At 36.1% G+C, this 16,047-nt stretch overlaps 1 protein-coding gene across 1 annotated transcript in view; it reads left to right on the top strand.

The window, feature by feature from the left end:
- Positions 1 to 16,047, top strand: part of LOC120248554 (laminin subunit alpha-2-like) — a gene marked incomplete at its 3' end in the record, with an annotated part of 318,217 nt that overhangs the window by 130,433 nt on the left and 171,737 nt on the right. The window contains exon 2 of the mRNA XM_039256922.1: positions 10,422 to 10,592. Coding sequence (XP_039112853.1) covers positions 10,422 to 10,592 — 171 coding nt within the window. The remainder of the gene's footprint in view (positions 1 to 10,421; positions 10,593 to 16,047) is intronic.

Here is a 16,047-nt window from a genome sequence, read left to right as displayed (position 1 = left end):
ATGTATTGTGTATCCTGATATATAAACATATATGTCAATTATCTCTGAGTAGTAATAAAAATTGTATACCTTAAGCACAGGCAGTGAAAACAATACTCTGCAATATTCACTTAGTTTAAACTGATGAAAACAAGAAATATATATTTAGAAATTATTTTTGCCAGACTACATTAGAAAGTTTTTTTTTAAAGACATGAGTTAGATTATCATCATTTTAAAGTGATGGTTTACCAAACTTCACACATTTCAAGGTAATCAAAAAAGAACACTGTGAAGGGAAAAAAATAAAAACCTGAAAGGAAATTTTCACTGTGAAACAGAATTTTTAAAGTGGCCACTTCTTGGGGCACCTAGTGGGCTCAGTTGGTTATGTGGCTCTTGATTTCAGCTCAGATCATGATCTCACAATTCTTGTGAGTTCGAGCTCCACGTTGGGCTCTGCTGACAGCACAGAGCCTGCTTAGGATTCTTTCTCTCCCTCTCTCTGCCTCTCCCTTGCTCTCTCTCTCTTTCAAAATAAATAAATAAACATTAAAGGAAAGTGGCCACTTCTGATTGTTATCATTGTATAAGGATTGGGTCTTTGTGTAAGTGATTGTGATTGCTGTCAGTACTACTGTTTCTTCACATTTTATCTTAAAGATGTTTAAATGTAGCAACTGTGTAGCTGTTTATTTTTTTTTTGTTATAATAAAATTACTCTCTTGATCTTTCTCTGTGTATGTGTGCACGTGTGTGTGGGTGAGGAATGTATAAACATAATGTAGGGTCTTTGTATCCATCTGGCTTCTTGATCAGAAGAAACAGAAATCACCAATACTGTTCAACTTAACTAGAAAAGTACTTGAAGTATATCACATAAGTTGAGAATTGTTGGAAAATTTTGAGCACAAGGCGTGGCACATAGTGCTCATCAAGGCCATTCCCAGGTTTCACTGCTCAAATAGTCTAGTCAGGTCTTTTTACAGACATTGCCCATTACCCCTTCCTTTCCCACCACCACTGATACATTTATCTCTTTCATAATCATCCTATTTTCATTATTCCCTGGTCCTGTTCTTTAAGTGCTCATGATTCACAACCCTAGGCTAAAGTTATGTGCACATGCCTAAACTACTAAAGGAAGGGGAGAAGAAAGATCTTTCCTACTCCCACTTCCTTAGCAGGCTGTGGGGTACTACATGCCCTTCGTACTAAATAAAGTGCCAATTATGTAAGAGTAAAAATGGAGGCTGGATGTTGGACAGCCAAGAAATGATAAAAGTCCACAATATTTTCACATAGCTTGGGTTCTTTGAATTATTTCACTAACCTAGAATGTGAAAACGGAGTTCTAAATTTCTACTAAATCAAAGATCTGATCAGTTTAATGGCTTTGGTTTGTCAGATTTCTCTCTAGAAAGAATAAATAAGTACACCTATTTCTTCTCTTTCAATAAATTTAAATATGTGTGTTATTACAGGCTAGCTAGCTTTATCTCTATATTCAATGACACTATAGAGTAGAAATCCACTGTAAAGGATATTGAAGTTTTAGTGTGTGAGGGTTATAATAAAATATCAACTAAGTATTGTGTAAATATCAAGAAGGAAACAACAGGGACACCTGGGGGGGATCAGTCAGTTAAGCATCTGGCTCGTGGTTTTAGTTCAGGTCATGAATCGTGGACTTGAGTCATGCATCAGGCTCTGCACCATCAGTGCTGATTGGGGTTCTCACTCTCTGCCCCTCCCCCACATATGTGTGCGCGTGCTCTCTCTGTCTGTCTGTCTCTCAGAAATAAATAAATTTTAAAAAATAAAAAAAGGGAACAACAAATTTTATGTGGCAAAATCAGGGAATACATTCACAGAGCTGGGGATATTGGAGCTGGGTCATGGAAGGTGAGTAGATGAGCGTGGCACAGAAGAAGAAAAATATTGTAGAATGGATAAGATAATGGATGAGGCAATGCCCAACATAGAATTTGCAAAGCACCTGGTGTAGTTTTAATAGTAAGATGTCAGTACACTTAATGTGTACAAATTAAAGAGGTCGATAGGGGCCTGATTATAAATGTCTAGGGGACCAAGGAGTGGCTATTCTGCTTTAGTTAACAGGTAACAGAGGTTGTTAAAAAGAAGTGAAAAAAAATGATGTGATCAGACTTAATTTTTAGGGAGATCATTTTCATGACACTGTGGCAGATGAACAGAAGTGGAGTCATGCAGAAAAACAAGTTAGGGTGCCATTGCAGTAGATGTAAGACAGGATAGGATAACCTTATATAAAAGTATAGATGAACAAATGGATGAGGAGAGAGAGAGAGAGAAAGAGAAAGAGACTGTTAAGGTGGAGACAAAAAAAATAAATTGGAAGCAGAAATCTTAGAATGGTGAGAAGTAAGACACATTTGTTCTCAAAGAGCCACTTAATATTTTCTAGTTTCTGTGGAATAACATGAGGGCTGGTTGATGTCCACCTATTGAGTGTGAATGGCAGAGACCTGAGGGATAAAGATAACTGAATCAGCAATGATTTTGTGGATGGTCTTTGTAAGGTCCATCAGTAATGCAGATGATCATGAGTAAAGGGTGGATGATTTAAACTTTTAGAAAAGAAGTTATGAGCAATGAGAGGAATTGATTTGTAAGTACCAGTTAAAAGCCAGTTAAAAGAAGGAGGCAAGGCTTCCTTTTCCAGTGGTTCTAGGGATCTACTGGGGAGATCTACAGAGTGTCACTGTCAGAGGAAAGCAAAGGTTCAGTTACAATAAGAAGGGGCTGAAGAAGTGCTTTCTTACAATGGAGAAATTTGGAAATAAATTTCAAGACTTACAAAATTATGATGGAAGTTGGCCTGTGTGCATGCGTATGGAAGGGAGAAGGAGAACTAGGTGGCGGAAAACTGAGGAATGGTGTAGGAGGTGGAAAGAACTTTTGTTTACAGTGGGAGAGTAGTGAGGCCAGTCAGTGAGTCTTCAATAATAAAATTAATTCTGACCCATTTGGGATTACAGTAGCTGAATTTGAAAACTAACAGTGCCACTTAGATTTTGGGAATTATTTTCTTCATTCTTAAATTTCAGATTCTTACTAGGCTTCTTTGAACTGAATTCTTTTTGCTACCGGAAAACAACCTTCTAGCTCTCCACCTAGAGAAACATCATCTAAAGCCTAAGAAACCAGTCTGAACCATGCCACACAGCAGATCGCTTACTAGGACACATAATGCATTTCTCAGTGACTCATTTGTAGTTCTTCAAAAGACAGCACTTATGTATTAAATATGATTCAAAGTCAAAGTTCTTTATTTTTATGAAATCGAAGCTGGAAGGATTGGAAAGCTGTACGAGGAAATAGAGTTACCTGCTGATTGCTGGCCTGCTGGGGTCCTGGGGAGACTTTCAGCTGTTTTGCTGATCTAGCACTTGCTTTTGCTTGTTTCCACTGATTCTGACAGGGATTGAAAAGACAGTTTTCCTCTGTAGTATCTACAAACTTTTCCCCATTTGAATTAAGAAATGTCAGTTTAAAGTTCTGTTGTTACTTGCATTGACAATGTATAAAAACCAACAAACGAGATGAATCATATATATACATATGTATATACATATACACATATGTACATCTATCTATATATGTATGTGGTTATATACACATACACACGTATATATAATATATGTATATTCTATAGATTCTTTGCCAAATTTTATTAAAATTTCCCCATATACAGAAAAATTGAAAGAATCATACAGTAAACACTCATATACTCAGCATCCCTTGCAAACTTCATGCCTAAACTCTTCATTATGAATATAACTAACTAGTTTCTTTTTAATGTAAAATTTACCTACAGTGAAATGCATACATCCTCCCTGAGTGTAGCATGCACTTACTAAGTGTGACATTCAGTAAGTTCTAAGAGATGTACACACTTGTATAATATAAACACCCATCAGTAATATTATCTTTACTCCAGAAATTGTCTTATGCCTCCAGTCAGTCTCTACCCCTCAAAGCAATCTTTGTTTGTTTGTTTGTTTTATTTTCCCAATAGATTAGATTTGTCTGTTCTAAAACGTCAAATAAATAATACAATATGCATTTTTCTTTGTAAAGCTTCTTTAATTTGACATAATGCTTTTGCGAGTCATCTTGTTGCTACATATTATCAGTAGTTTGCTCTATTTCAGTGCTGAATAGTATTCCATTGTGTGAATAAACCACTATTTCTGTATCAGTTCTCCCATTGATAAAAAGCTCTTTCCAGATTGGGTTCTAATGATACGAGCTTCCCTGTACATTTTTACATAGATCTTTTCATGGACATATACTGTCATTTATCTTGGATTTTACCTAAGGGTGGAATGTAGGGGTCATGAAGTAGATCTAGGTTTAAATTTATTTTAAAAAATGCTTAACTCTTTTCTAATGTAATTGTACTAATTTACACTCCCAACAGCAATGGAGTGGAGTTCCAGTTGCTTCACAAACTTTCAAACATTTGTTGCTGACAATATTTTTAATAATCTACCACTTGTTGTAAAGCATAAGAACCTTGGAGCTGTATAGATCTATGTACCGTGATCTCTCCAGCCACCATTTCTTTCTTATAATTGTTATATGTATTACATTAACATACATTGTAACCCTCCCTGCCCCACCTGCAACATTGTAATTTTTTCTTTAAATTTTAAAATGTACTTAAAGAACTTAGGAGGGGTGCCTGTATGCTTCAGTTGGTGAAGGATGGACTCTTGATTTGGGCTCAGGTCATGATCTCACTGTTCATGAGTTCAAGCCCCACGTTGGGCTCTGCACTGACAGTGCGGAACTTGCTTGGGATTCTCTGTCTCTCCCCTGCTCACTCTCTATCTTTCTCTCAAAATGAAGACACAAATAAACATTCATAAAAAAAGAACTTTGGAAAAAGGTCTGTCAGGTGTTTTTTCAAGTTTGCTTACATTTTTTTCTCTCATCTCCAATTTGCTATTAATCCCATGCTATGATTTTTTTTTATATTCTAGATACTGCATTTTTCAGTTCTAGAATTTATATTTGGTATTTTTTATAGTTTCTGTTCATCTACTGAGATTTCCTATTTGTCTTTTCATTATAAGCATTTTGTATGTGTCCTTGATCATGGGTATAAAAGCTGCTTAAAAATATTTGTATGCTAACCCCCACATCTGGTTAATATCAGTGTTGATCTATTCACTGCTTTAAGCATGGGTAGCATTTTATTGTTTCGTTATGAGTTTAATAATTTTTAAAAAAATATATCCTGAATACTGTGAATGACACATTTATAGAAACTCAAGATTCTGTTATGTTTTTCTGAAGAATACTCTTCCATTTTTTATTTTTCTGTCATATCAGTTGGTTAACTTATGTGGATTCAAACAGCAAACTGTAGTCTTTCCTGTGGAATGCAGCTACTGTAGATATCTGTGTTGTTCTTTTAGCCCCAGTTAGTATACTTGGCATCTGCCTGGGTCTATTCAGGTCTGGCATCAGTGAGACATTTGAGAAGAGTTTATACACATATTTTGAGGCTCCTTTTATGTGTTTTCTTTTCTCAGTACTTTTTCTTCACTTCATAGCAGCTGTGGTTGTTCAGAGATCTGGTCTCTGCTTTTTCAAGATAGTTTAGAAAAAGACAAACAGACAAGAGACACTGGAATTCTATTTGAGCTTTAGCCACAGTGCCCTGTGCACTCTGAAACACATCCCGTACCTCCTCCTTTCTAAGCATACACACCCCTCCCAGCTTACCTGTTTTGGGTTGTTTTCCATGGCTTTCAAGCATTTGGAATTGTAAAAAAATATATTTTGTTCAGAATTCATACCTGTTATCTGTGAGGGGGTTGGCTCACTGGGAGCCACCCCACAATTATTAAAAGTAGATCTTATATATGCAGGTTTTAAAAATGCTTCTGTCCTTTGAAGCCAGAATGTGGGATTTTGGGATTGCAAATCATCACAAACATGCAAACACGTGCAAACATGCCATAGTATTTGGATGAGCAAATATAGTATAAAACCATCCAAATGAAAATATGATAGATTTTTTAAGTGTTTGTCATATTTTGAAAAATTGGTGTTTTTCAATATATACTATCCTTTTCTAGACTGTTAAATGTACACATTATATAACAGAATATATGGTTATTTTATTTATAGTAATCATATTCTACTCTCTAATAAAAATATATAGGGAGAATAAATTTTATCTGTTTTTTTTTTTCAGATTCTGTTATCCCACAAATCCAGCTAAATTTACTTAGTCTACATACTATTCAGAAAAAAAAAGTCAATCATAATTGTATGGGTAATGATGACTGGCTTTTATGTCATTAACATTACATGACCTCAAATTGAATTAAGAGGCTGTAAGTCAATACTCTATAAGGGCTCACCAGCTATTTGTAGTTTATTTATACTCACAATCTTTACATAATCTTAACCAAGCAACCCATATTGAATATGGCAATAAATATTACCCTGCTGCTTTTGAGTGGGAATAAATAGGTACAGTTTAATAGATTTAACATATAATGAAAATGGGCTGCAATCTATAATACAACCTGCTGAAGACTCCATAAAAGCTCAGATATTGACTGACTCTTCAAACTGGTTGTTAGCAACTAATTGGAGACCTTTTCTGAGCAATACACTTTACTGATTAAAAAAATAAATAGCAAAATAGCTGATAAAATTTTAGAAGGCAAGTGTTTCCCGACCAAGAAACAATGAAATTAAATTGAAAAGGTTAATTTTGAGCACCTGATCAATAAGTGTAACAGAAACAAATCAATGGAAATAACTGAAAGATAATAAATGTAAATTTTATTAATTTTTTTGTTTATGGGTAGAAAACTCTATGAAACAACAAAAGGGTGGCACTGGGTAAGTCATATCTTTTATTAAATATCTAAGTTGATAAGCTTTGCTGAGGACCAAGTTTTGGCTCTTTTTCATACCCTGATAAGAATAAGTCTTCTGGGTTAAAGAGCTGAGTTCAAATCATAGTTATTGGTCTTACTAATTCATAATTTTGTACTTACTGCTTATTTTCTCTGAGCTGCCCTTTCTTCATTTGTAAATTGAGACTGATGAAGTCTATACAATGGGGTGTTTGGGGGAATTAAGTCATATTAATGAATATGAAATAGCTTCTGAATCAGTATTATGTCTAGACCTATAATTCTTTAATAGCCATGTCATGCTGCTCCCATTTTATCCATTTAATTCTGTAGAGATACTGGGATGTAATTCAATTCTATATTTTGGACCATATAATACACAGTAGAGGAGTTTTCACCAGCCATCTTTCCTTTCTGGACCCCTTCCATGATTACTCAGACCTGAGAAAGTGCAGGTTGAGCCTACTCATGACAGGTCCCACACCGGGATGCACCAAAGCAGGGCGTAGAGAGTCTTATTCATATCTCCAAAACAGACTCAAGGGCAGGGTCAAAATCAGAACTAGTCAGAGTTGAAGCCGGAGACAAAGATCACAGAGCAAAACTGATAGTGTGGAGATGTTGGCCCCTGCCTGAGATGCCTTTTGTGGAAGTGCGCTGGCGCTGTTTGGAGGGCTTAGAACGGGCTTACCTACCTAAACTCCTGCTGCAGCCCAGCAAGATAAGTAGAGTTTTGCCCTCCTGAAAATAGCATATCTTTTCCTTCTAATTACCTCTTTTGTTCTGTACTATACACTAAAATTACAAAGACCTGGAAAAAATGCCACTGAAACAAATTACTAACAGTGACAAGGAGTCAACGGTTTGTGTTGATGTATATGTGAACCATTATGTATACTCTGTGTGTAATCTGTGTATCTAGATCTGTATCCATATCTATATCTATGTATCTGTATCTGTATCCATTCTTATATAATCACATAATCTAATGGGCTAGAACAATTCTAAAGTCAGCTACTCTGTTAGTCACTCAATATTCTCATAAGTTTTCTGGGAAAAGTCCATACTTGTATGCTATTCCCTCTGCCTGGTGAGTTTGCTTTTCCCTTTTCTCTACAAGATAAACTTCCATTTCTCCTTTGAGATTCAGCTCAAGATCACTTCCATAATAAGCCTATTTCAATAGTATGTTATTCTCAAAATTTTATGGTATCTGGCATAGTATCATATGTATTTAATCATATATCATTTAACAATTTGGAGAATAAAATGTCTAAGGTGGAGAGATAATGTTTTAGGGATGATCAAATTATTTTAAAATTTGTAATGTGGTAAACCTCAAAAAACTGAGGTAGTTTCCAATAAGCCTGTATATACAAGGAAGACTCAAAAAAAGTTAATAAATAATATAGTTACTTAAACTATACAGTGTACTTAACCATTTAGAATACACCATGGTAAGTTTTGACTTTCTGGCAAACAAGGAAAAATCAGAAAAGCGCAAGGCAAGATGGCCAGCAGTCTGGCGATTGGCGAGATTAGAGCAGCAGAATCTGAGGGATTTTAGAGGCTGGTGAGTTGTGGAGAGGGAGGAGAGGGGAGGGGAGAGAGACACAGAGAGAGTTTGAAAGCAGATTTTTGGGAGACCCTGAGAGTGACTGAGATTATAATTGTGGCATTGCCTGGTTTTAGGAATTAGCTTATCTCTTTGAAATGGTTGAGAGTGATTACAAAAGAGATTAAAATTATTGAAAAATCTTTCCCATTTGCTTTCCTGTTACTTCTTTCAATGCCATTCTAAGGTCAACAAGGACCACAAATTAGCATTAGATTCAGGTAGAGTTCCATATGACATTGTAGAGAACAAGCACTATAGTGATTAATAGGATAGACCCTGGAGCCAGATTTCTTGAGCTCAAATCACAGTTCTGCTATTTGCTGTCTGTAATCCTGGGCAAGTTACTGGACATCTTAATAAAATAAGAACAGTAGTAGCATGCAGCTCGTATGGGTATCATTTGTAGCAAATTAGTCCATGAAGCCGGAACAGTGCCTGGAACATTGTAGACATTCAGTAATGCTGGTGATGAGGATGAGGATGAAGATGAAGATGATGCAAAGAACATTTATGTGACCAGTATGTGTATAGTTCATTCATTTTACAAATATATTGAGTGCTTACTCTGCCTAGCATGTACTAATTTTTGACGATAAGGAAGAAAACACCTATGAACTCAAAACTCTAGGGATCTCAGTAAAACATTGGGGCATAACATTTAGTTAATAAAGGTCTTTCTAGCAGAGGTTGAATTAATGTTGACCTACTTTGCATGTGTATAGAGCAGAGACCGCCTAGATGGTTAGCATGTTCCTTATATAAATTGGGTTAAAATATCTGTAATCTCAAATGTACTTTTTCCAAGTTAAGTTTTTCAGGTAAAGAATGGATTCTGATAAATGGCTTTACTATATTGTTATTGAAATGGTGTACATAAAATGTAAATACTAGATATATATGAAGGAAAATAGACATTAGGTTTTAGAAAGTTAAACCTGAGTTCATATTGAATGAAAGGCCTTCCCAACTGTACACTGACATGGGTCTCTGTGATTTTACCTGAACGAGCTTAAACTTCTATCATATCTAAGAAATAATTGCTGGTATATGATCATGGACCATTATAACTACTTGTTACTGATAATATATTGCTATATAATATGGCTTTGTAGCACAAGAGGCAGTGAAGACTGGTTTTCCAAAATCTTTCATCATTTGCTATTCTCTCCAGTCTGGATAAAAGGAATTATAATAACAACTTAATGCTACATAATAATTGGAGAATAAAATGACCACAAAAAACATAAATGCTTAGTTATGCAAGATCTTTATATGTGATTATAGTTTACTGCTACATACAAAATAGCTGAAATGGAAGATGGAAGATTCAATACGATCTTTTGCCAATAACATGAACAGAAGAATTTTTAAGTTTACTATTTTGAGAGAGAGACAGAGAGAGAGAGAGAGAGAAGAGAAGAGAAGAGACGAGGGGGGGGCAGAGAGAGGGAGACAGAATCCCACGCAAGTTCTGCACTGTCCAGTTCAGAGCCAGATGTGGGGCTAGAACCCTTCCTTGTACTGCGAGATCATGATCTGAGCCTAAATCAAAGGTTGGTCACCTAACTGACTGAGCCACCCAGGCACCCCTGAAGATTTTTGTTTTTTAAGTGTATGTTAGAGACAGGGCTTTCTTCCTAATTAAAACTTACAGGTTAAAAATTAAGAAGATAGCTTTAGATTTTATATTTAAGACTTAGAAAGAAATGCTCGTTTGAGAACACATGCTATTTATGTAGAGTAGTTAATTAAATCAGTTGTTCAATTATCACTGATTATTTAATTTTCAGTTAATTTACTGCTCTGAAAAAATATCCTATCTTAATTTCATCTTAAAATGTGGTAAAATCATACCATGTTGCTACGACACACCTTCACTTGTTCTTCTTTTTCAGGTTTATTCCCTGCTGTCCTGAATCTTGCTTCTAATGCTCTCATCACCACAAATGCAACATGTGGAGAAAAAGGACCTGAAATGTATTGCAAATTGGTAGAGCATGTCCCTGGACAGCCTGTGAGGAACCCCCAATGTCGAATCTGCAATCAAAATAGCAGCAATCCATACCGTATGTATTTTAATATATACTTGCATGCCACTGGCTAAGATCTATAGTTGAGCGACTTTGAGGTGAAGTTACATTCAAGTCAAAGGGTTTGTGGTCCCCAAATTCCTAGACCTTTTCTTCCCTTGTGCGCTTCTTTATACCTCTTCTGTATCATCTGACAAACATTACTGGAATTCTCTATATGTCCAGGTATAGTGCTTGAGGAGAGTTTTCTAGCTGAACACCTGTGCCAGTCATTAGGTTCACTACCTCCAGAATAGCACCTGAGGATGTAGTTATTAGTGCAGACTTTAGTCATTCATTGGTCACTTATGTGCCAGCTACTCTGATGAAGATCCAACAGGAATAAGGTAAAGTTCTTCACTTCAATGAGTGAAGCAATCGGCAAAAGTTACAAAGTAAAGAATGAGCATAGGGGCCTGAGGCAGAGAGAGGAGGGTCACAAATTAGTCTTGGTGCAAACGAAGGCTTGCCAGAAGTGCTATCTGAGCTGAGACTCCAGCGTAAGTATTAAATAAGCATGTAAAGAAGAGAGAGTGAGAAGAGGAGATGCCAGAAAGATCAGAACAAGACAGAAAACCTTACTTGCTCAGGGAACTACAAGTAGTTGGAACGGCTAGAAGTAAAAGCATTGAAAGGCAAAATGTAGAAATGGGTCTTGTGCAGAAGCTGGAAGTGGATTATGAAGGTTCTTAGCCACCTTTATAAGGGAGTTTTAAGGAGAAGTGTCATACAAAGCCCTCTTGCTGGCTCTTATGAACCACACTGACATCTCAGATTCATTTATGTATTTATTCAGCAAGCATTTGAACCCCTGCTACTAGCAATGCATTGTACTAAAGTATAATGGTAAATCATACATAGCTCTTGACTTCAGCAATTTAGAGGGGAAATACGGGAAGCAGAAAAGTAAATTGAGTGTTAAGGGAACATGAGAGAGGCTATTTAAGTATTTCTGGGAGAAAGTGACCCATGTACTGCAGAAATAAGATTAAGATGAAAAGGATTATAAAAGAAAAAGCATACATAAGTCTTGGAGTTATGGAACAACATGATGCATTCAGATAATGATAAGTAATTTGGTTAAGGAGTAAAGAATTTATATGGAGAAGGGGAGAATAGTGTGAGAGGATTCCTGAGATGGAGGTTGATTTGGAGATATGCATTGGGAAATTATCCAATATATCTGTTGAGGAGGTTAATAATGTGAATACTTAATGTCAAAGAGGTGGGTTCTAATGGGGATAAAACTTCACAATGATAGCATTTTAAAATTTGCTTTGTTTCCTTCTGTTTTTAAGTTGTAAAATTTATAAAATGAAAGAAATTTTCTCTCATAGTGTACATTTTTTTACCTCAAAATAAAGTTGGAAGGCATTGTGTGGTCTTTATTGGAACTGGTTAAAGGGTTTAATGCATAGTCCCCTCTCTATTGTATAATTTAGAGATGCTGAAGGCATTATTATGTTTGGAGAATTGGAACTTTTGTAATTAAAACTGGTGGTCTTGTTTTAATATCACAGAATGTTTAAAAAATCTTAAGACAGCAACTACCAGAAAACTTCCACGGCTTTTAATGACTCTGATTATTTCTATGATGTAGTGATGGAAGATATCTGTTAGCTTATGTTTTAGAACAATAAGGGCAAAGGACCTGTGTCTGAGTCCTACGGAAACACCAAAAGCTAAGGGAGGTAGGTCTAGTGGAATCCAGGAAGGCAATAAAGAGAAACAGAATCCAAGGAAGGAAGTCAGAAGATTCAGGTACCATGCATGTGAAGAAAGAAAGAATTTTCAGGAAGAATAATCAACCATGCTATCTACTTCAAGATACTGAGTAAGAAAAATGTAAAATAGATTTTCCTTGGTTTTGACAATATGGAAATCCTTTGGTAACCTTGTTAAAGCAGTCGATGGATGAGGCAAAAGCCACATTCAATAGTTAATAAGTGAGTGGTAAAAATGAAAGAAAGAAGTGTAGGTATATTCTCTCAAATATCCTTGGTGTGAAACAGAATGGAGGACTTCAACAGAAGATGTGTTTTGAAGGTTTTCAGAGATGGGGCATTTGAGCAAGTTTCAATGCCAAAAGGAGAGGCCAGGAAAGTTGAGGATATAGTGTCGGCAGTGGGTGGTAGTTCCCTAGAGGTAAAAACAGATGAGTCGCTGCGCACAGGTGAGAAGACATATTTTTACACTGATCAAATCAGGAAGAGGGAAGATGAGTAGAGGCAGGTAGAAGGGAGTATTTGGGAGGAAATTCTTATTTAGTGCTCTTAATTTTCTTATTAACATGTGTGTCGGGTCTTCTTTTAAGTAAAGAAGTCAAATTCTGATTAGTTCCTTTGGGAAATAGGAGAATTGCTGAACTATAGTGAGAATAAAGTAAGAATCCTATATGGGGTAGAAGGGAAGAATCAAATGTTTGTGCTGATCCTCATGGAGTTTTGCAGAGAAAGTGGAATGGAAGAATAAGGTGGCAAGAAAACTGAAGTCAGGTCTGCAAGATAAATAAATTGATGGACTATGAGCTTTCGGTTCATTAGGGAAGAAAATTAAGCCTGATGGGGAGAAACTGTCATTGGTTTAGACTGGTAGCCTTGATGATTTGACAAAGAATGTGAGAAAGCCTGGATGCATGGAAATGGTGGGGAAGGGGTGGGGAGGGTGGATGTGTGGTTAGGATGGGCTAGGCAGAGAAGGAGAGTTGGGTAAGGTATGTAAAATTTTGTATGTGTGTACACATGTGTATGTGTATATACATATATGTGTATAAATATAAATATACATATGTGTAGTTCCTATCTACAAGTACAAGGTTAGGCTAAATAAGGCTTGAATATAGAAAACAATTAAACAGATATCAAAACAGTAAACTCAGGGACTATTACCTTGTGGTACATATTATGAATGATGTAGAGGAGCACCTGGGTGGCTCAGTCTGTTAAGCTGCTGACTCTTGATTTCAGCTCAGGTCATGGTCTCACAGTTGGTAAGATTGAGCACCGCATCCAGCTCTGAGCTGACAGTGCAGAGCCAGCTTGAGATTCTCTCTCTCTCTCCCTTTCTTGCTCTCCTCCCACTCTCTCTCTTTCTTGTTCTCTCTCAATAAATAAATAAAAATATAAAGTGATGTAGAGTTTCTGAGAAGGAAAACATCAGTGGGAACTGAAGTATTGAGAGGAAGTACTAAGAGGCAGTCAGACTTAGCTGAGCATTAAAAAGCTGAATTGTCTGAGATTAGGAGGAAAAGTATTCCAGGAAAGGAGAAAATCAAAGAAATGTGTACAGTCACAGAGACAGAAGGGAAGTAAGATGCAAAGCTTAGGGTGGAAAATAATTGAGGGGAAACTCTTTTTTAATGAATATACATATATATTAATATTAATATATTATTATATGTATTATATAATATATACATATAATAATATATATTGTATAATAATATCTATTATATAATACATATATAATATGTTCTATATAATATGTATTATATAATATTATATAATAACACTATATAATATTATATAATGTGTATAAAATGTACATACATGTATATATATTATTCTTGAGAGAGAAAGGAGTACTTAAGCGAGGAGAGGCAGAGGGAGAGAGAGAATCCCAAGCAGCCTCTGCACTGTCAGCGTGGAGCCCAATGCAGGACTTGAACCCATGAACCCTGAGCCAAAATCAGGAGTGAGACACCTAACTGAGCCACCCCGGTGCCCCAAGTGGAGACTCTTGGTTGGAAAAATGGATGAAATGCATTTGCTAAACTAGTCTGAGAGTGACTCTGTCACTTCCCCCTTCAGAGTTATATAGTTTGTATCTCTTGTGTTTCCAGGGAAGACATCCATATTTAAGCAAGCCCATCCCATAATTTTATATTGAGATAGAAGTGAACAGGTTGGTTTAGTAAGGCAAAGTGCATCGGAAGTATGTCTTATATTTCCTCATTTTTTTTAATATTTATTTTTGAGAGAGACAAACCGAGTGTGAGTAGGGGAGGGGCCGAGAGAGAAGGGGAGACAGAATCTGAAGCAGGTTCCAGGCTCCGAGCTGTCAGCACAGAGCCTGATGCCGGGCTCAAACGCACCAGTCATGAGATCATGACCTGAGCCAAAGGCGGTTTGGAAGCTCCACCCACTGAGCCACCCAGGTTCCCCTGACTGAAGTGTTTTTTAACCTATCATAATCTGGATTAATCTGTGATTAATTTTAAGCTACCAACTTCACTACATTTCAAAGTCCTGTTTTGAAACTAGAAATATGGAAAGAACAATGCCCTATAAGAATAAAAATCTAGCAGTAAACTACATAAATGTGTTTTAGCAAAAGTTGAAGCAGCAGATGATTAAAATTTTACAAATACATCTAACTGCTAGAACACGTCGGGCAGGTCTGTGCATAATTACCATACAAAGAAAAGGAAGCTTGAGCTACCTGTTAATAGATTGTGCTTTCCAATTAAAAATTAGCAGTTTGAAAGATTTACCTCATCAATGATTCCCTGGCCAATATTCTGGTGCAGTTAGCCCTTGGATTTACTTGTATAGCTATCCCTGTTGAGGATGTTATAAGTTTCTCTCTCATTCTAAATAAGGGAAGTATGCCAACAATTAATCAGTATTTGCAAATTAATTATGATTAAACTTTCATAATGGGGATTATGGCTAATTGTTGATTCATCTCCCAGTCCTCATTTTCGTGACTAACTCTTGTATCAATTTGACCTGAGGTGGCACATATCAAAATTTCCAATTAGACAGCTTCTCCCAGAATTACCTGAGCCACAAATTTGACTTGGAAATGTGGTTGTGTGTGTGTTTTCCTAACACATACTAAACCCACAGTCTGTAGAGAAGATTCCAGAGGATGTTTGGGAGATGTTTGCTGTGATATTTATTTTTCCTCAGAAGCAATGCTAGTAATATTTCATTTATGGCCCTGATTCCTAATGTGTCAGTTTCAGCACCCACTGACACCACAAGGGCATTTGTTTGATATTTAGTTATGCTTATGGTATTTGCTGTCATTATAAAGACCTGACACCTTTGCTGGCTTCAACAGAACAAGTTCACTAGTGCTAATTATTAAATACGTTCAGCAGTTTTACTTTTCATTAATGAGATAGGATGCCTCATCTCAGTGGACTGCTAATGTGATAAGACTTGAGACAAAACAAAGTCCATCCAGTTGTTTAGCTGAATTAAATAATTTATCAATAAAAATAGAGCACTTTTATTCTGTCCTCTGCTCTGATAGTCCCATAAGTAACTCAAGGACATAAACCTTTATGGTTTTAATTAAACAAGTTTTAGCAGGCTACTTTAACCAAATTAATATAAAAGTATTCACAATCTAAAAATGGCAAATTTAATAACTATTCAGTTCGGAATGAATTTTTTGTTTTAAGGATGATTTGACGTTATTATCAAATTCCTATTGCATTGAG

This window comes from Hyaena hyaena, unplaced genomic scaffold (genome assembly GCF_003009895.1).
Source record: "Hyaena hyaena isolate Hyena2069 unplaced genomic scaffold, ASM300989v1 scaffold_596, whole genome shotgun sequence".
Lineage (NCBI taxonomy): Eukaryota > Metazoa > Chordata > Mammalia > Carnivora > Hyaenidae > Hyaena > Hyaena hyaena.
Note: the sequence above shows the minus strand (reverse complement) of the source record. Positions and strands in the feature narration are given on the sequence as shown.